General features: G+C 36.1%; 1 protein-coding gene across 1 annotated transcript in view; it reads left to right on the top strand.

The window, feature by feature from the left end:
- Nucleotides 1–20,164, top strand: part of ACTR3 (ARP3 actin related protein 3 homolog) — a 53,273-nt gene that overhangs the window by 17,900 nt on the left and 15,209 nt on the right. Inside the window, exons 2-4 of the mRNA XM_018062016.1 lie at nt 9,099–9,154; nt 12,532–12,656; nt 17,623–17,733. Coding sequence (XP_017917505.1) covers nt 9,099–9,154; nt 12,532–12,656; nt 17,623–17,733 — 292 coding nt within the window. The remainder of the gene's footprint in view (nt 1–9,098; nt 9,155–12,531; nt 12,657–17,622; nt 17,734–20,164) is intronic.

The raw sequence follows: 20,164 nt of genomic DNA, 5'->3' as shown, positions 1-20,164 counted from the left end.
AGAAAAATTTTTTTTAAACTTTTAACTCTTTATTTTGTATTGGGTCCAGAGAAATTCTTAATATGAAAAGGTTTGATTTGAAATGTTTCCTTTACTATAAAAATTGAATTAATTGTGAGAAGGGAGTTTCTTTGAGTTAGAAAAAAAATGAGAGAAACTTTGGCATCTACTTACACAGTGTTTCTTCTCTGTGGTGGCTGGAGAATTTTGACAGCTCATTGTAAAAATACCTTAAATCAGTCATTTCAAGTGAAAAACCTGATTATATTTAATATTAGGTTAATGAAAAGCTAGTTTATATTTGAAAGTTCTAAACAAATTTAGTACTTAAAGTCTTTCCTAATTTTTTTCTTATATTTATATAAAGAAAATTTAAGTGAAGTTTTAAAGCAAACCTCTTACAGCTATATTCTCAAATCCCCTCCAGTTTATTTATATGTGCTCTACAAATATTACTGTATCTTCTATGCATTGATATGTAAAGGGTTGGAAAGCTTTTTAGAAGCTAAACAAGTTGTAAAATTACATAAACTAGGACATTTCCCCTTACATTTCTTAAAAATGGGTGAAAATACTGTCCTCTATGATAATCTCAAATATTATTATATAGTGGTCTATATCTGGTATATCTAGACTAGATAATTTTGTTCTTTGGGGGTATTATTTAAATCCAGGGCAGTAGAACATTGTGTATGTGTATTCAGTTGCTTGGTCATGTCCTACCATTTGCCACCCCATGGACTGTAGCCCCCCCAGGTTCTCCAGGACTGTAGCCCCCAGGGTCCCCCAGGACTGTAGCCCCCCAGGCTCCTCTGTCCTTGGAATTTTTCAGACAAGAATACTGGAGTGGGTTGCCATTTCCTACTCCAAGTAGAACATTAGTAAATGTATTTGGCTGCTGTTCCTCCCATTCCCCCAGTTAAAAAATTATTTTGCTAGGTTGTTTTAAATTTAATAGAAATGATTAAATGTTACGGTGTATCCATATAGTTGATATATTATCTGTAGTTACATTCATGTTTGGGGGAAGAACACACTTGTTTTGATTATGTCTTGGCTTTTGTATTAAGTTTATTATATCCTTCTCTCGGTGTTTGTTTTGAGAGTAGATTATTGCTGAATAAGCTCAACCTAGGGAATTTTACTTTGACCAGGAATGGAGTATTGATTTACCTGGTGAACTTGTTAAATGGCAGTTTCTTATGGTAATGTGGTTTCTGCTTCAAGTTTCTTACTGTTATTCTTGGGAAATGGTATTTACACACATAAAAATAACATATGTTCATCAAGTGATTGAGAGAAGTTTAATTGAAGGAAAGGATGACTCTTAATTAAAATGATCAGGAAAGGCTTCATGGAAGACTCCTAAGCTGTGATCTGAGGTCTTTGAGAGGGTGCAGTGAGAGCACAGATAATATGTGAGGGGGAATGTGCAAGTCATGTAGGGGAAAATGAGTAATAGGTACAGTGGGCTTTGAGTTGGGTTCATGGAAGTGATGGGAGACACTTTTAAAGTTGAATTGAGGGTTATTTTGGAGAATCTTAATACTTAGCCGAAGGAGTCAGAGTCATAATTTTTTATCTACAAGGTACTTTATGAACTATTTACAGTGGATCATTTTATAGACGCAGAAACAAGTTCTTAATCTTGTGGATCATAGAGCCTCATTTGAAGATTTCTGTTAGGCAGTGACTTTTTAGGGAGATTATCCTCCTTTGTCAGGGTCATAGAACTGGAAGAAAGTCATTCTGTTCTGTTAGGGTATTCTTGTGTATAATTGCTTGAACAGCTTTGGGAATAAAATGGAAGAGACTGGATGAAAGAATAATTAGTATTTATTTTTCCACTGTGTTGGTAAGACAGTAGTGTCTTTTAGGGTTTTATAGCCTCAGGCAGCTTTAGACTAACTTGTTTTAACCAAGTCTTTGTTTTGATAAGGTTAAAGTAGTTCTTTTTTTCCTCTGAATGGGGTGGGACAAGATATACTGTTGGCCCTCTTCCTTTCAGTGTCATGGTAGCCTCTACTTTATCCAGTACTGCTTCCTAGGTGGTGCAGTGGTAAAGAGTCTGCCTGCCAATGCAGGAAGTATAAGAGAGGTGGTTCGATTCCATGGGTTGGGAGTATCGCCTGGAGTAGGAAATGGCAACCCTCTCCAGTATTCTTGCCTGCGAAATTCCATGGACAGAGGAGCCTGCCAGGCTACCATCTGTGGGGTCACAAAATTACTGAGCGACTGAGCACACACACATACCCTCTTACTTCAAGTAGGTTACTGTTAGTTTTAGTGAGTTCAGTGGGAACAGATTATTCATATTAGTTGATGGTGGTTTTGTGCGTTTGAATAATTCTTAGTTTTTTGTACCCAAGCCAGAGGGTGTGAGCAAGTGGTTCAATCATGCTGACCTCCATCTATTACAAGAGTTCTATTCTACCACAATTGAAGGTTTTACGTTAAGAAGAGACTGATTTAGAAGTATAAAAAAATGTGGGCATTAGCCCTCTGCGACAACCCACACTCTTGTCTGTGGAGTATGTTTTTCCCAAGGCCAGTCTTGCCTTTGAGATGGTTCACACTCTGTCTGGAGTATGTTTCTCTCTAAATAAATCGACTTCTTACCTTAAAAAAAAAAAGGCAGTGAAAGCATTGAAAAAATAGATATAAGCACTAATCTGAAAAATCTTCTACAGACTAACTTTCATTTATGAATACAGGGATAATTTGTATCATAGTGATAAGCTGAAGAATTGATGCTTTTGAACTGTGGTGTGGAAGAAGACTTGAGAGTCCCTTGGACTGCAAGGAGATCCAACCAGTCCATCCTACAGGAAATCAGTCCTAGGTGTTCATTGGAAGGACTGATGTTGAAGCTGAAACTCCAATACTTAGGCCACCTGATACGAAGAGCTGATTCATTTGAAAAGACACTGATGCTGGGAGGGATTGCGGGCAGGAGGAAAAGGGGACGACAGAGGATGAGATGGTTGGCTGGCATCACTGACTCAATGGACATGACATGGGTTTGGGAAGACTGTGGGAGTTGGTAATGGACAGGGAGGCCTGACGTGCTGCAGTTCATGGGGTCGCAAAGAGTCAGACACGACTGAGCAACTGAACTGATAAGTATTTGAAAGTTCAGATATCTGCATGGCCTTTATCTGATTATTGGGGAATGGAAATTTTGGAGAGAATGCACGAAAAGAGTAGAGTTGACATGTATTAAGTGTGTCCTTTATGACAGGTGCTGTGCTTATGGTTTACCTTGTTCTCCTATTAAGTACCCTGAACAGTCATGACTTAGTGCACTTTATTTTATAAATGAAGGAATTAAGACTTAGAAATTATTAGTAAATGATACTGTACTCACAAGGGCAGAGGTAATCAACTATGTGGGAGGTTGTGAAAGTTTTCATATAAAAGCAATGGTATATAACCCGGAACAGTGTTGATAGTGGCTCTTTGACATGGGATGAGTTGGTCTTTTTGGAAATTGTTAGTATTTTTATGGTTTGGTAGTGTGGTGTGGTGTCAGGGCTGCTGGAAGAGGTTGTCAGGAACCAAATATTAAAGGGGGTCTTTTGTATGTCCTGCAAAGAAGTTTTATTTATTTTTATAACATATACAGTATGGAATCTTTGTAGAGATTTGGTCAGTGGAGCAGTATCACATTGTGAACAGTTTATGTTTTCCCCTTATTTTTAATGTTTTAGTCTGTTTAGCACTTTCAGATCTTGAACTTAGTTTGGGGGCTAAAATGTACCCCAAAGAGATATCTTCCCATCATATTAAAAAATATTTCTGCTGAAACTATTAAAATCCAAGAATATCACAGTAATTTACCTGCCTACTGTTTAGCATTGTTTGAATATGGAGTCAGACTCTCTGTGGAGTGTGTTTCTCAGAATATTGTAATGTAAATACTTTCTTTTTAAAGCCTGCTTATAGCCAGAAAGTATCCAGCTGTCTCCTAAGTAGCCCCCAACATGCTGCTTGTGGAAGCTCCGCTTTTCTAGACATCCTTTTTATTATTTTGTTAATGTAAGATGTTGTTGGTTAGTCGCTAAATCGTGTCCAAGTCTTTTTGTGACCCTGTGGACTGTAGCTGGCCAGGCTCCTCTGTCCATGGGATTTCCCAAGAATACTGGATTGGTTGCCATTTTCTTCTACAAGGGATCTTCCCGACCCAGGGATCAAATCCATGTCTTCTGTATTGGCTTTACTGCTGAGTCACCAGAAAGCCATTGTAAGACTGTAGGTTGAATCTATTATGGCAAACACTATAAAATTTATACTTTGTTTTTGAATAGTAATGAATTCAAATGGTATGAAATAATACGTGATTAAAAAAAAACCTTTTTATCCTTGCCTGTTACTTAGCTCTGTTCTCTAGAGACAACCAAAATTATGATTTTCTTAATCTTTTCCAGAGATATTCTCTGCTTATACAGTGAAATATGTTTTACCTGTACCCTTTACTTTTTCACAAAGGTTCGGTACCTTGATTTTGTTCAGTTAACAAAAGCATTTTGGAGATTGTTCCATATCTGTACATAAAGAGCTTTTTCAATCACTTTTTGAATAGCTACCTAATATTCTGTGGTTTAAATAGCATATTTAATTAGCTTCTCATTTGATGGCTCTTTATTTTCACTTTTGCTTTTATACGCAAGATTGTAATGAAACACCTTATTATATGTTATTTTGTATGTTATGAATATCCCTATACGATCAATTTCTAGAAGTGCAGTTTCTTATGAAAAGCTCTGTGTACTCAGTTGCTCAATCGTGTCCGACTCTTTGTGACCCCATAGACTCTAGCCCTTCAGGCTCCTCTGTCCATGGGATTTTCCAGGCAAGAATACGGGAGGGGGTTGCCATTTCCTCCTCCAGGGGATCTTCCTGACTCATTCCTTCGTTGGGAGGCAAATTCTTTACCACTGAGCCACCTGGGAAGAAATGGGACAAAGAAAGACCCTAAAGCCCCATAGACTCCTGCTTGGTTTTAATGATTAATAGCCAGGTAGCCAGTTGCCTAGCTTTATAAAAAGTAAGATTGTAGTTACTAGCTGCCAGCAGATACTGTTTGATAATGTCCAGTGGCATCCAAGCCTGACACATTTCAGAAAACTCAACTTGTTAGCAATGCAAAGACTAGTCTGAAATTACACCCATTGTGTCACCTCATTATTTCCGTGGATGTCTGAACCATAGTTGCTCTATTTTGACTTTCAATATTTTTCCTATTAGCCAAAGCAGATATCATCTTTAACAATGTTAGTGTTTCTCTGTGTATGAGAGGATGCAGGAATTGGGACTCAAAATCTTTTCCTGAAGATGTCCAACTCTCTGAAGGCCTGTTCTGCCAGTTTTTCCAGAGCACAGAGTGCCTGATTCCTGATCTCCACCCTAATCTTTCAGTGATGTTGAAGGTCAGCAGCTGCAGTGGCAATGATTTAATCTTTGTAGAGGTAGATGGCAGTTGCCAGTTTCCAGTTGGCAGGGTCCCTTCATGTCATAAATTGGACCGTGATTTGAGGCTGCCATTTTGTCCTTTTGTGCTGAGAATGCTCATTCCCAAGTCTGGCAGAGATATTGCTTATAGGCCGCTCGGTGTCCTCTTACTGGACTAAGTCATAAAACAGTATCCAAAATTCTTTGCACCACCTGTATTACTAGCCTTTCGATCCTAGAAAATATTCCGTCTTGTTGCTTCTTCCATATCTAGAGTTACACTGTTAAAATCATTGATCTCATATGGAACTATATATTATTTTATCAGAGGCTTAATCACCCTTTGGTAATATAAGAGATGGCAGTTTTGTAAAACAGTTGAAATACAAATAACAAATAAAAGCTATGGGTACTTATAATTTTGAAACTTCAGTTCAATTCAGTTCAGTCACTCAGTCGTGTCTGACTCTTTGTGACCCCATGAATCACTGCACGCCAGGCCTCCCTGTCCATCACCAACTCCCGGAGTTCACTCAGACTCATGTCCATTTAGTCAGTGATGCCATCCAGCCAGCTCATCCTCTGTCGTCCCCTTCTCCTCCTGCCCCCAATCCCTCCCAGCATCAGAGTCTTTTCCAATGAGTCAACTCTTCGCATGAGGTGGCCAAAGTACTAGAGTTTCAGCTTTAGCATCATTCCTTCCAAAGAAATCCCAGGGTGGATCTCCTTCAGAATGGACTGGTTGGATCTCCTTGTAGTCCAAGGGACTCTCAAGAGTCTTCTCCAACACCACAGTTCAAGAGCATCAATTCTTTGGCGCTCAGCCTTCTTCACCGTCCAACTCTCACATCCATACATGACCACTGGGAAAACCATAGCCTTGACTAGATGGACCTTAGTCGGCAAAGTAATGTCTCAGATTTTGAATATGCTATCTAGGTTGGTCATAACTTTTCTTCCAAGGAGTAAGCATCTTTAATTTCATGGCTGCAGTCACCATCTGCAGTGATTTTGGAACCCAAAAAATAAAGTCTGCCACTGTTTCCACTGTTTAGCCATCTATTTCCCATGAAGTGATGGGACCAGATGCCATGATCTTTGTTTTCTGAATGTGGAGCATTAAGCCAACTTTTTCACTCTCCTCTTTCACTTTCATCAAGAGGCTTTTTAGTTCCTCTTCACTTTCTGCCATCACGGTGGTGTCATCTGCAAATCTGAGGTTATAGATATTTCTCCCGGCAATCTTGATTCCAGCTTGTGTTTCTTCCAGCCCAGCGTTTCTCATGATGTACTCTGCATAGAAGTTAAATAAGCAGGGTGACAATATACAGTCTTGACGTACTCCTTTACCTATTTGGAACCAGTCTGTTGTTCCATGTCCAGTTCTAACTGTTCCTTCCTGACCTGCATACAGATTTCTCAAGAGGCAGGTCAGGTGGTCTGGTATTCCTATCTTTTTCAGAATTTTCCACAGTTTATTGTGATCCACACAGTCAAAGGCTTTGATATAGTTAGTAAAGCAGAAATAGATGTTTTTCTGGAACTCTCTTGCTTTTTCCACGATCCAGTTGATGTTGGCAATTTGATCTCTGGTTCCTCTGCCTTTTCTAAAACCAGCTTGAACATCAGGGAGTTCACGGTTCACGTATTGCTGAAGCCTGGCTTGGAGAATTTTGAGCATTACTTTACTAGCATGTGAGATGAGTGCAATTGTGCGGCAGTTTGAGCATTCTTTGGCATTGCCTTTCTTTGGGATTGGAATGAAAACTGACCTTTTCCAGTCCTGTGGCCACTGCTGAGTTTTCCTAATTTGCTGGCATATTGAGTGCAGCACTTTCACAGCATCATCTTTCAGGATTTGAAATAGCTCCGCTGGAATTCCATCACCTCCACTAGCTTTGTTCATAGTGATGCTTTCTAAGGCCCACTTGACTTCACATTCCAGGATGTCTGGCTCTTGATGAGTGATCACACCATCGTGATTATCCGGGTTGAAGATCTTTTTTGTACAGTTCTCCTGTGTATTCTTGCCACCTCTTCTTAATATCTTCTGCTTCTGTTATGTCCATACCATTTCTGTCCTTTATCAAGTCCATCTTTGCATGAAATGTTCCCTTGGTACCTCTGATTTTCTTGAAGAGATCTCTAGTCTTTCCCATTCTGTTGTTTTCCTCTATTTCTTTGCATTGATCTGTGAGGAAGGCTTTCTTATCTCTTCTTGCTATTCTTTGGAACTCTGCTTTCAGATGCTTATATCTTTCCTTTTCTCCTTTGCTTTTTGCTTCTCTTCTTTTCACAGCTATTAGTAAGGCCTCCCCAGACAGCCATTTTGCTTTTTTGCATTTCTTTTCCATGGGGATGGTCTTGATCCCTGTCTCCTGTACCGTGTCACGAACCTCATTCCATAGTTCATCAGGCACTCTATCCATCAGATCTAGGCCCTTAAATCTATTTCTCACTTCCACTGTATAATAATAAGGGATTTGATTTAGGTCACACCTGAATGGTCTAGCAGTTTTCCCTACTTTCTTCAATTTAAGTCTGAATTTGGTAATAAGGAGTTCATGATCTGAGCCACAGTCAGCTCCTGATCTTGTTTTTGTTGACTGTATAGAGTTTCTCCATCTTTAGCTGCAAAGAATATAATCAATCTGATTTTGGTGTTGACCATCTGGTGATGTCCATGTGTAGAGTCTTCTCTTGTGTTGTTGGAAGAGGGTGTTTGCTAAGACCAGTGCATTTTCTTGACAAAACTCTATTAACCTTTGCCCTGCTTCATTCCGTATTCCAAGGCCAAATTTGCCTGTTTCTCCAGGTGTTCTTTGACTTCCTACTTTTGCATTCCAGTCCCCTATAATGAAAAGGACATCTTTTTTAGGTGTTAGTTCTAAAAGGTCTTGTAGGTCTTCATAGAACTGTTCCTCTTCAGCTTCTTCAGTGTTACTGGTTGGGGCATAGACTTGGATTACTGTGGTATTGAATGGTTTGCCTTGGAAACAAACAGAGATCATTCTGTCGTTTTTGAGATTGCATCCAAGTACTGCATTTCGGACTCTTTTGTTGACCATGATGGCTACTCCATTTCTTCTGAGGGATTCCTGCCTGCACTAGTAGATATAATGGTCATCTGAGTTAAATTCACCCATTCCAGTCCATTTTAGTTCGCTGATTCCTAAAACGTCGATGTTCACTCTTACCATCTCTTGTTTGACCACTTCCAATTTGCCTTGATTCATGGACCTGCCATTCCAGGTTCCTATGCAATATTGCTCTTTATAGCATCGGACCTTGCTTCTATCATTAGTCACATCCACAGCTGCCTATTGTTTTTGCTTTGGCTCCATCCCTTCATTCTTCCTGGAGTTATTTCTCCACTGATCTCCAGTAGCATATTGGGCATCTACTGACCTGGGGGGTTCCTCTTTCAGTATTGTATCATTTTGAAAAAGCAAAAAGCTTCATACTGTTCATGGGGTTCTCAAGGCAAGAATACTGAAGTGGTTTGCCATAATTGAAGTTATGGGATTTTGTATAATATTCACCCAGAATGGAATCTAACTTTATAACATAGAATTCTAAGAATTAAATTCATAAATTGCAAGATGTTAGTGAAATACTTATAAAATTCTTTTTGTTTTGTTTTTCAGGTATACAAAATTAGGATATGCTGGAAATACAGAACCACAGTTTATCATCCCTTCCTGTAAGTATTTCTTTTAAATCATAAGTAAGCTGACTGAATATCTTTTTGTTGATAAAAGTAAAAAAATTAAGTAAATAATCATTTCAACATTCTATAAGATTTAGTGCTTTAGAAACATGATTTGCCAAGTTCTAAGTGTGGCCTCATTTCCATATCTCTGACCATTTATTTCAAATCTCTTTTTAGCTCTTCATTTACTAAATCTACCAAATACTTTTTTAAAGACAAAATGAATAAGCTGGGAATCTGCTTTGAGGATATTGCTATTAGTAATGTGTGTGTGTTACTATTAAGTAATGCATTTCTCATCACACAGCTACAAAGACCATCCTTTGGTTTGTGCTCATGATTTTTGCAGGGCTTGTGCTTGTTGACATCCCTAACAAAAGCCCATCTTCAAAATAAGGATGGCATCTTATCTTTAGAGATGCAGACTTCAGCTGTTCTCGAATACTTTATAACCTTACTTAGGTTATTTTTGTTCTGGCTTATGTTTGTTAACTTCACTTTAACTGACTGTCCAGTTTCAATAATTTATCTTTCAGATGTTTTTAAAAAATACTCTCAGACTTGGTTTATTTGTGCTCTTATTTGTTAGCCTGGGCTATGTACCTGGTCCCTGATGGACATATTTTGGACATCTGAGTGTTAGACGGTCACCTTTTGCACATTGTATAGTAACATTTCTCAACTACCTGACCTACCGCCAGGTTAAGACTTCAGCATATCAGACGACAAACTTTTTGAGCCATTCCTTGGTGGTGCTAACTTCTAGGTGGTTTAATTTTGGAAGTATCACTAGTATTTGTGTGACTGAATATTTTTGTGTATTCTTACTGATTTATGAAAATGAGAAGGAAGCGGAAAGATAAACATACAGAGAATAGTGAAAGCAGCTTAGGATTCAGAGTCTGTGATACTGAGAACAATGTAGAAATTACTAGACTTGCCTGAACTACAGATCTCTGGACTCAGTTGGGCACTCATTGGACATGAACGAGTAGTTTTATTGTTTATGTATGGCAAGAACAAAGTTAAATGTGTGAAGATGTGTCAAAATTATCTCTAAAGGGGGAGCTATTGTATATTTATTTCATTCCCTAGAAACAGACCTGTTTGACTTTTGCACTTCTGATAAACTTTTGATATATTTTTCTAGGGATTGATTATCTGTGAATTTAGGTTATTACCTAAATCTAATGCTTCAATACATGGAATGGCTTTTAGCTGACACTTATGAAATAACTTATTCATAGGAATATAGTGGTGTTAATTTGTAGTACTGTTGTTTTTATTCTCTATTCAAGTATATTTGTTATCTACATGGAGGGACAGATTTGCTTTTTTTCACTTTTGTCCCAACATTACATATCAATATATTGATAGTTTGTTTAAGATTTTGATGACAAATATTGGCTCTGTGGCTGACTAAAATAGAGTACTTTTGCAAACTAGTACTTGTTGTTAGTTATGTTTGAGTTTAGTTTTATTCCATGTGTATGCTTATATTAGTTTCCCGAGGCTGCCAAGGCAAAGTACCAAAAGCCAGATGGCTTAAAACAGCAGAAACTTGTAGTACTGCAAGCAAGAAGTCCAGAATCAAGGTGTCAACAGGGCCATGATCTTGCTGACAGCTCTAGGGGAGAAATCTTGGCTCTTAAAACTTCTGGTGTTTCCTGACAGTCCTTGGCATTCTTTGGCTTCTGTGTGCATCACTCCAGTCATATAGCTAACCCTGTGTGTCTTCACATTGTTTTTCTTCTGCACATGGATATGCCCCAATTCTGTATTTTTATAAGATCACCAGTCATTGGATTGTAGCCCATCCTAATAACCTCATTTTAACTTGAAAGACCCTATTTCCAAATAAGGTCACATTCTGAGGTAGTAAGAATTGGGACCTAAACATATCTTTTTGGGGGCACACAACTCAACTCTTAAAATGCTGATTTTGTAATCTCTTTAATTTGTAATTTTTTATAAGGCATTGTATTGTGATTAAAACATTTATTTCAGGAGATTCCTGATGTGTTAACTCAGATTCTTACAAAATTTGCTTTTGCTTATATGCTTAAGTGCTGTATTAAGTCTTAGTTGGAAGCCCATGTAATTTTGATATTTTAAACTTTTGTTTCTCATCACCATTGTATTCTTCCTCTATTTCATCTTTTTGCCAAAATTTGCAATTTTAGTTTTCATTGTCTTTCTTATGAGACATTGCAGCATGTTAAAAATCCATTTGTGTATGAAAGAAAAGATTTTTGATTATGGGGTTTTTTTCACCCAACTAGTTTTAATGCTGCAGGTGTAGTTTTATAATGAGCAGATATAATCATTGCCACTGATGAACATGGATATTTGATCTGGAAAACCTGTGGATATGGTTCAAAGTTATTTTCATAATCTTTGTTTCTAGGAAATTTGTAGTGACGCGTCTGGATGTCTATGTGCCTTATGCTAGAGAAGCAGCATTTAGAAGTAGATTGAATTTAGGATTTCCTTCTGTATTTTCTACATACCTTATTAAGGATATAAATTGTTATTAACTGAAAGTGTAACTGTTTGAATGGCCCATCAGCTTAAGTGTATGCATGTTTTTGTTTTTTGTTTCTTTTTAATTTTTGGCCACTCCTCATGCAGGGTCTGACCAGGGGTTGCACCCATGCAGTAGAAGAGCTGAGTCTTAACCACAGGACCACCAGGAAAGTCCCCATGCAGATGTTTTGAATGAAGAACTGTTTAATTTGAAGGATTCAGACATTTACAACTTAGTTAAGAAATTTGTGTTTTAGGTCTAGAACTGTATGCTGTTTTTAGAAATTATATAAGGAGATTGCTATGTGTTTTACCTGAATGATTTGAAGTTTCCCTTTGTATATGTGGATTAAAGTTTAACAGGTCCTTATGCCAGTGTTAAAAGTAAGCTAGTTCACAGTAGTGCAAACAGTATATGAAAAAAGTTTTAAAAAAATATCTCCCCATGCACTTTTCCTACTTTTATTACTGGTTTTCAATTTTTTCTTTCTGATTGTTCATCAAGCCTATGTTGACTTGGTGGAATTACAGTTTTACTCAGACCAAAACAGAGTTTACCTAGTTTTTAAGAACATAACTGAAACATTCCCACAACAGTACCTCTCTTTTGGGGGCTTTTTATATTTGAGGCCTTGTTTCTGGGTGGAAGTTGAGATTTCATTGTATTAAAGGAATTTTGTCATTTTTTTATTAATGACCTTTTTGCTTTAATTTAGCAGTTTAAATATACTAGATCATGTTCTATGTAATAATACTTCACTATGAAAAAATACAAGTAAAAAATTCATCTCACTTGAAAAAAATAAAATTTTTTACATGCATAAATAACTTCTATTTTAAAGGTATTGCTATTAAGGAGTCAGCAAAAGTGGGAGATCAAGCTCAAAGGAGGGTGATGAAAGGTGTTGATGACCTAGACTTCTTCATTGGTGATGAAGCAATAGAAAAACCTACATATGCAACAAAGGTAAATTTTTATGATTTGTATAAATATAAATTACATTTTATTTCAAAAAATTAGTTCGTTTAGTAATTTTGCCACTCAATTACAGGACTAATACTCTCAGCCTCTTCCCTTGTGACTTCTTCCAGCCTTGCTTTAACTGCATTACTTTTCCCTCCCCCCAAAGAGGAATATTTTAGCTCCTTCGAGTAACTGGTATTTACTTTTTCAATCTCAGAGTCATCAATGTGATTGACTTTCTCTTGCCTCCACATTATCACACCTAGAAATACTTCCCATCTTTATTCAGACCCACACAGTTTTTCTCCTGTTGAAGCCTGTGTCATCTGAAAGGGCACTGTTTTTTATCTTTTTCTTGTTTGTTCCCTACCCTTCATCCTCCTGCTCCTTTTTTATTGAGATATAATTTACATGCTATAAAATAGATAAGGCTTAGTTATACAGTTAAAAAAAAATTTGTGACTGTAATCATAAAAGTTCAGGATAGAGAACAAATCTAGTAACCCAGATACCTTCCTTGTGTCTGCTCTCAGAGTCACTATCCCCACCTGCACCAAAAGGTAGACACTATTAAAACTCACTTTGCCTGATCTGCACATTTCTTCCTTTATACGTCTTTTCTTCACTTCTCATAATTTATTCATTAACAAAAAAACTACCATGTATAAACAATTTTATTTAAAGTGCTGAGATTAAATAAGAAAAATGGATTTCCTGACTTCAAGACTATTGTAATGTGGAAAGAAAGCCCTTGAAGAAGAAATTATAAGTGGTTTGCATTTATACAGATATTTGGCTCTTGGAGCTTATAAACAAGACAGACCTGGAGATAAATATTTGGAAGATATTAGTGACCTTTGGAAGGGATAAGATTCTCTAGGGATAGGCCTATGACAGAGCTTGATCAATGCACCACTGAGATTTGGATAGAGGAGGAAAGCCTACAAAGGATTCTGAAAAGGCATAGTTAGACTGGGTAAACAGGAAAGAACTGTAGGTCACTGATAAACAGTGTGGCATGCTGCTATCCAGTGACCTAGAGCCCATATGTTACTTGCTGTCTTTAGTTGCAAGGATGTTATTTGTAACCTTAATAAGAATAGTTTTAGAAGACTAATGAGCCTGGATTAAAGTATAGGTTGGATTGTGAATGGCCAGCAAAGTAGGCCAGGAAAAATGAAAGGATTGTTCCTGTGAGGTTTGGCTTTGATTGGGAAGGAGAATAAGTGTGGGCATAAGATAGAAGAGATGTTTAAATGCTTAAATGCTAATGTGAGAGAATTATTAGAAAAAGAGATCAAAGCAGCAGGAAAGACAGACTATAATACAGGTCGATGACAAAGCTAGAGGGATGGAATCCAGAGCACAGATGATTTACTTCATACATGGAGGATCTCTTAAATTATAAGCAATTGAAAAGGAAAAAAGAAGTAAGTGTGGAATCAGTTTTACAGATTTGGTGAGGAAAGTCAGTTTGGCTTCCTGACTTAGCTCCTGCTTTCCTTGTGAAACACATGATGACATTTTCTTTACTGCTCAGGAAATAGAGGGGAAAAGTGAAGTCTGAGTGATGGGGAGAATATTTAAAGTCATTACTGTGGAGAGTAAAAATGAACAGAGTGGGGAAACAACAGCTTGCCAGGTATATTTATGTCCATTTGGGAATAGTAGTTATGAATTCTTAGTTTTATCAGCCAGTTCTATGTGGTTTGTATGATCAGCATTCTGGATATAGGTTAAGTTTAGGGTAGGATCATGCCAAGTTGGGTTTTGGTAGATGGAATGATAAAAGGAAATATGAGCAGAGTAAGGGAGCCCGAAGTCTAAACTGTGTGTTGTGAGGAGGGATGGGTTTTGGCTAGAGAAAAAGTATATTAGCCTGTGGACTGCAAGTCTAGAGAGATGTAGTGAGGTGCTGGAGTATGCTAGAAGGATAAGAAGTTGTGATCAGAGAGAGGGTGTACTTGCATTTCAGAAATTTAGAGATGATGATGATACTAAGATATAGACTGTGGCCAAAATGGAAAAGACACCTTCAGAGGTGGTGAAGTCAGTGGTCTGAGAGGCCAGAGTTCCTCTGCATTGATTCGTTCTCTTAATACACTTTCAGGTCTTCCAGATGCAGCAGGCACACTCAAATGACAAAACTTCTTGCAGCCCTGCCTTCTTTCCTCCGCATTTTAGTTGTTATTTTATTTTCTTCTTTGTCCTTTTAAAAACAAACTTATTTTGATAAGCTCTTTGTTAAATCCAATTATATCTAGCAGTCTTTATCCTTCTTGATTTGTCTTTCTTTCACAAGATTACTCTGCTGGCTCTCTTCCTAACAGAGGCTATTCTTGTTGTTACTGTTCATTTTTTTCCCTGTACTGTCACCGGCTCTTCTTCCTTTGCCTACTATTCAAATATCAGTATTTCCCAGGTACTGTCCTTGATTCTCTCTTATTTAAGACCTTTTGTAGATGATCTCATCCACACCTTCATCTGCCGGCACGGCTTAGATCTCTACCCAATTCCTTGACCCATTTCCAGCTGCCTACTGTCACCTACCTATTCTCTGGCTCTTGAGTTTAATATATTCAAAACAAAATTTTTTATATATACTCCACCCTTGCTATTCCAAGATAAGACAAATTACATCTTTGGTTATCTTGATTAATAATAGATTCTTTTCATCCTGATTTCATAGTTAGAAGCCTATTGATATCTTTGAGTTTTTTCTCTTAGTGACAGAAATCTTCAGTCTGGCCTAACATCATTTACAGCACAACTGGGGCTCTTATTCTCTTTTGTTCTTGTAAGATTCAGTTCAGCTTTCCCAATGCTACTGTTAATTATCTTCTTAAAAACAAAGCTATTCTTGTTTACCCTGATAGAAAATTTCTACTGATGTTCTATTTCTTATAGAATAAAACACCAATACAAGGCAAGTAATAGTTTTTGAGAACCTGGTCCTCTTCATGTAGAAGCCATCTACCTATCTACACCCCTTTCCCTAAAGACACAGGTGTTTTTCATTGATAACTGTTGTGTCTGTATATTATGTAGTGTCTGTACATATTTTTTGCTATTCTCTACTTACATTTCCTTCTATCTCCCACTCTGAAAACAAAATTAACAAGGTTGTTCCTTTAAGAAGATATGGCCTCCTCAGTCATAGAGAAATAAGAGCCTTCATATTTTCCCTCTGAAGGCAAGTTGTTCATCTTGTCCTAGCTATTTTATTTCTTTAAAAGCTAATAGTGTAATGTTTGTATCTGTTATATTTCTTTCATTAGATAGATTCTTACGGCAGGATGTTCATGGCCTTAGCATTTGTGCCAATGATTCATAGTAGGTACACAATGATATATGATGAATAAATCAGTAAATAGCATTTAGAACATTAAAATATGTAAACTCCCAGTAATGTTATAAAATGAATGATGTAATAAGTACATTTTTTTCCTTTCCTAAAGCAAAGTGAGGAACTGCTTTTCGTAAAGCAGTTCAGTCGCTCAGTCGTGTCTGACTCTGCAACTCCATGGACTGCAGCATGCCACGCCTCCCTGTCCATTACCAACTCCCAGAGTTTATTCAAAACTCATGTCCATTGAGTCAGTGATACCATCCATCTATCTCATTGTCTGTCATCCCCTTCTCCTCCCACCTTCAATCTTTCCCAGCATCAGGGTCTTTTCCAATGAGTCAGTGAGGAGTAGAAGTTACTTTTTAAGTGTAATGCTTTAAGAAGTATATTAGAAGGCTTTGGTGAAATGTGGTCATTAGAAATGTATAGATAAGAGGTTTAATGATGACTAAATGACAGTAGGATATTTTCTTCATTAATGTATTCATCCTTAGGTACTGAGTGTATATTTATTCTAAGTGCATGGAAGTATATTTTAAAAAATGTTTCTTTTGTAAAATTTTGGATTATTGCCTAAGCTTTTACTTTGCTTGTTTAAGGAATTCTTCGTATAGTCAGAATACTAATTTTTGCTTTAGTTCTATGTGTTGTGAAATTTTTATTGCAGAGGTTCACAAACTTTCTTAGTACCTTCAGTGTCTCAGTAAAAGTTGTGACAGTTTTTTGTCACTTAGAAAGAAATTTCTAACAGTCTGTTTGTTAAGTAGGAACGTAGCTACTTGAAAAAAATGACACTTCTTTGAAAGGAAAATATTTTTAATTAGTTACTATTAGAATGCATGTGCCTGTCAGGTAGGTCACAGTTTCTCACACCTTGAATTAGATTTTGTATCACCATCCTCATTCTTAATTTACTTTTTACATTTCTTATTTTATGGATTTTTGAAGGGAGGGATTTAATTTTTATCATAGCAACTGCTGGTAATCCAGTTTTTCAAAGAAGTAATGTTACTGACTGATGTTGAAACTGTACTGTTTTATTAAACTAGTAGATATGTAGTGTCAAACTGATTCTGAGTATCACCAAATTTCCCTGGAAAATTTAAAATATTTGCAATGTATTTTTGAATTTGCTGTAGTTCTGCCAGGTTCAGTTTTGAAACTGAGTCTATATAGATATGTATGACTTGTCCTACAAAATTTTGCTTGCTTGATTTACGACTATTCTTGCTATTTACTTACCGTTTTTTATATATTAGATATGCAACAAATATTTGTCAGAGCTAATAAATTAAAGATTAAGCAGATTGTCATAACCAGTAATTTTCACAAGCTGAATTTTAATGGGGTATGTTTCTATTATAAAATTTTCAAAAATCCAGAAAGACTGGTATAATCTTTCATCTAGATTGAATAGGTTTTAACATTTTGACATATTTGCATTATTTTTTTAAATAGAAACATCTGAAAATATGTAGAAATCATTTCCTTTATCTCTAGTTAAGTATGCATTGTCATTACACCTAAGAAATGCTTCCCTCATCTACTATTTACTAATGATCTGTTTATTTTTTATATTAATAAAGATTTGATTCCTGTTTTATATTTTTGTTTTAATAGTGGCCAATCCGCCATGGTATAGTTGAAGATTGGGACTTGATGGAAAGGTTTATGGAGCAAGTGATCTTTAAATATTTAAGGGCAGAACCTGAAGATCATTATTTTCTTTTGGTAAGCACAACTTATAATTTCAGTGAGGAAATTTTTGAAGAAGCTTAATGAGAATGTTTTCATTACATCTGTACGCAATAGGCTATAATTTATTTGTCATGTATCTAAAAACATTGTGATAAATCTGGATCATATTTAGTATCTTTAACTGTAAATTTGAGGGGAAAAAGTTGGAAACATGACACTGTTTTTTAAATTAAAAAATAGCAGGTGTGATTTTTATTTCATTTATGATTCTTGCTAATAAAATATGTAATTTAGTTTTTAAACTTTTTTTTAATCAAAGCAATGCATGTTTATAACTTTAAAAATTTAATCATTATAGATTTAACTTTAAGAAACAGCACTTTCCTTCCTAACCTCTCCCTACTCTTAAACACTTGATTCCCCAGAGGCACACACTTTAAAATTTTAAAGAGTTTTCCCTGATAGTTTTCTCATGTATTTCATTTGTTATTTTAAATATTAGATACTGTAACTTCCTACTAGGAAAGACGAGTATTTTGTTCTTTTCCTTTTGTCCCCCCTCCTTAACACAATATCCTTATCTTCTTCTTCTTTCTGTGATATAGTTATATCATAATTTTGGGTAAAATTAATATTTTATATTTTATTATGGTGATTGTGAATATATATATACATATGTGAATATACATATACATAAATACAAAGTTTAAAGAACGTTGCAGTGAGCACCTACAATCTAGACTCAGCATTCAATTTTGCTGTAATTGTCTTAGAACATCTGTTTGTTTGGTTATCTTTCTATTACTGCATCTTACTTTTTAAATCACTGCAAAGAGTTGGAGATTGAGTCAATTTACCCCTAACTAGTTTAGCATACATTATCATCAACTAGAGTTTATTATTGTGTACATTTTTTTCTTTTCTATAAAACTTACTTTCTGTAAAATCACACATCTTAACCCTACCATTTTATTGGTTTGACCAGGCATTGGCAAACTTTGTCTAAAGGTAGATAGGAAAGATTTGTGGCTTTGTAAACCATGTGGTCTCTGTTGCAGCTGCTTAGCTCTGCTGTTGTAGTAGGAAAGCAACCATATGCAGTACTTAAATGAGTGGCTGTGGCTGTGTTCCAGTCAACTTTTATTTACAAAAAGAAGTGGTAGACTAGATTTGGCCTGCAGGATGCATGATGTATTAATCGTTGCCTTCTCTAGTTTTGACAGATGCATATGTCTGTGTAACCCAAACCCTTATCAAGATACAGAACATTACTATTAAGCTGCAAAGTTATCTCTTGCCCTTTTCCAGTTAATCCCTACCCCCATCTCTTGGAGGCAACCCTTGTTCCAATTTTTGTTCCCACACATACATTTTCCTTATTTTTAAGTTTCATATAAGTAGATTTGTATAAAATGTGCTCTTTGGTAAGATTTCATTCACCATAATCTTGATATTCATACATGTTGTTGCATTTGCTGCTTCTTTTTGCTGGGTCATACTCTATTGTATAAATATGCCTCACTGCCCATTTCCCTGTTGAAAATCACCTGGGCTGTTCCAAGTTTTTGATAGTTATGAATATTTTGGGTATTGTGAATGTTCTTATACAAGTCTTTTGTGAACATGTTTTTATTTCTCTTGTGTAAACACCTAGATAAGGAATTGTTGTGCCATAGGGTAGCTGTATGACTGATTTTAAGTTTCAGAACTTTCCCCAAAGGATTGTACCTTTTTTCACACCCACCAACAATGTGTTATTGATCCGGTTACTCTGCATTCTGTCTAACATTTGATATGTGTCAGTCTTGGCCATTCTGGTGGGTGTGAGCTTTCTCATTTTGGTTTTAATTTGCATTTTTCTGACGACTGATGACATTGAGTACTTTTTCATGTGCTTATTAGCTATTTGTATATTTTCCTTGTGAGATCTTCTGATTAAATTTTATTTTGTATAGAATTCTGTTTTTCTTGGAGTTTATAATTTAACTGCCTTGGTTTTTTTAGTTTGCTTAATTTTACACATAACTATTACTAAATTATCTCCAAATTCTTGAACATAGTCCCAAGCCTTCCTAAATAAGTTTAAATACATCAAGTAGTTTAGAAGTTAAAGATCTGATCCCAGTTAATTGAAAAAAAATTTTTATGGTGTCTTTTAAAATCTAGAACATGATTTTATTTGCAGTGAATTGCAAGTTGTGCTCATTAAATTTAAGGACTTTTTCCTTAACCCCAGGTCAAAAAGATAATTCTGTATTTCTTAAATTTAAAGTTTTACATTTCAAGTTTAAGTATTTGAGATAACAAAAAGAATTTAATAGTCAAATCAGACTCATGAGAATAAAGTATTATGTAGTTTCAAGCTTGGTGATATAAAATGATTTAGGTATTCCTGAGGCAAAAGTGAACCATGAAGTTCAGGATTTTGGGTGCTGTTCCTTAGGTCCTTTCTTACCTCACTGGG

This window comes from Capra hircus, chromosome 2 (assembly GCF_001704415.2).
Source record: "Capra hircus breed San Clemente chromosome 2, ASM170441v1, whole genome shotgun sequence".
Lineage (NCBI taxonomy): Eukaryota > Metazoa > Chordata > Mammalia > Artiodactyla > Bovidae > Capra > Capra hircus.
This window is presented reverse-complemented; position numbering and strand designations above follow the sequence as displayed.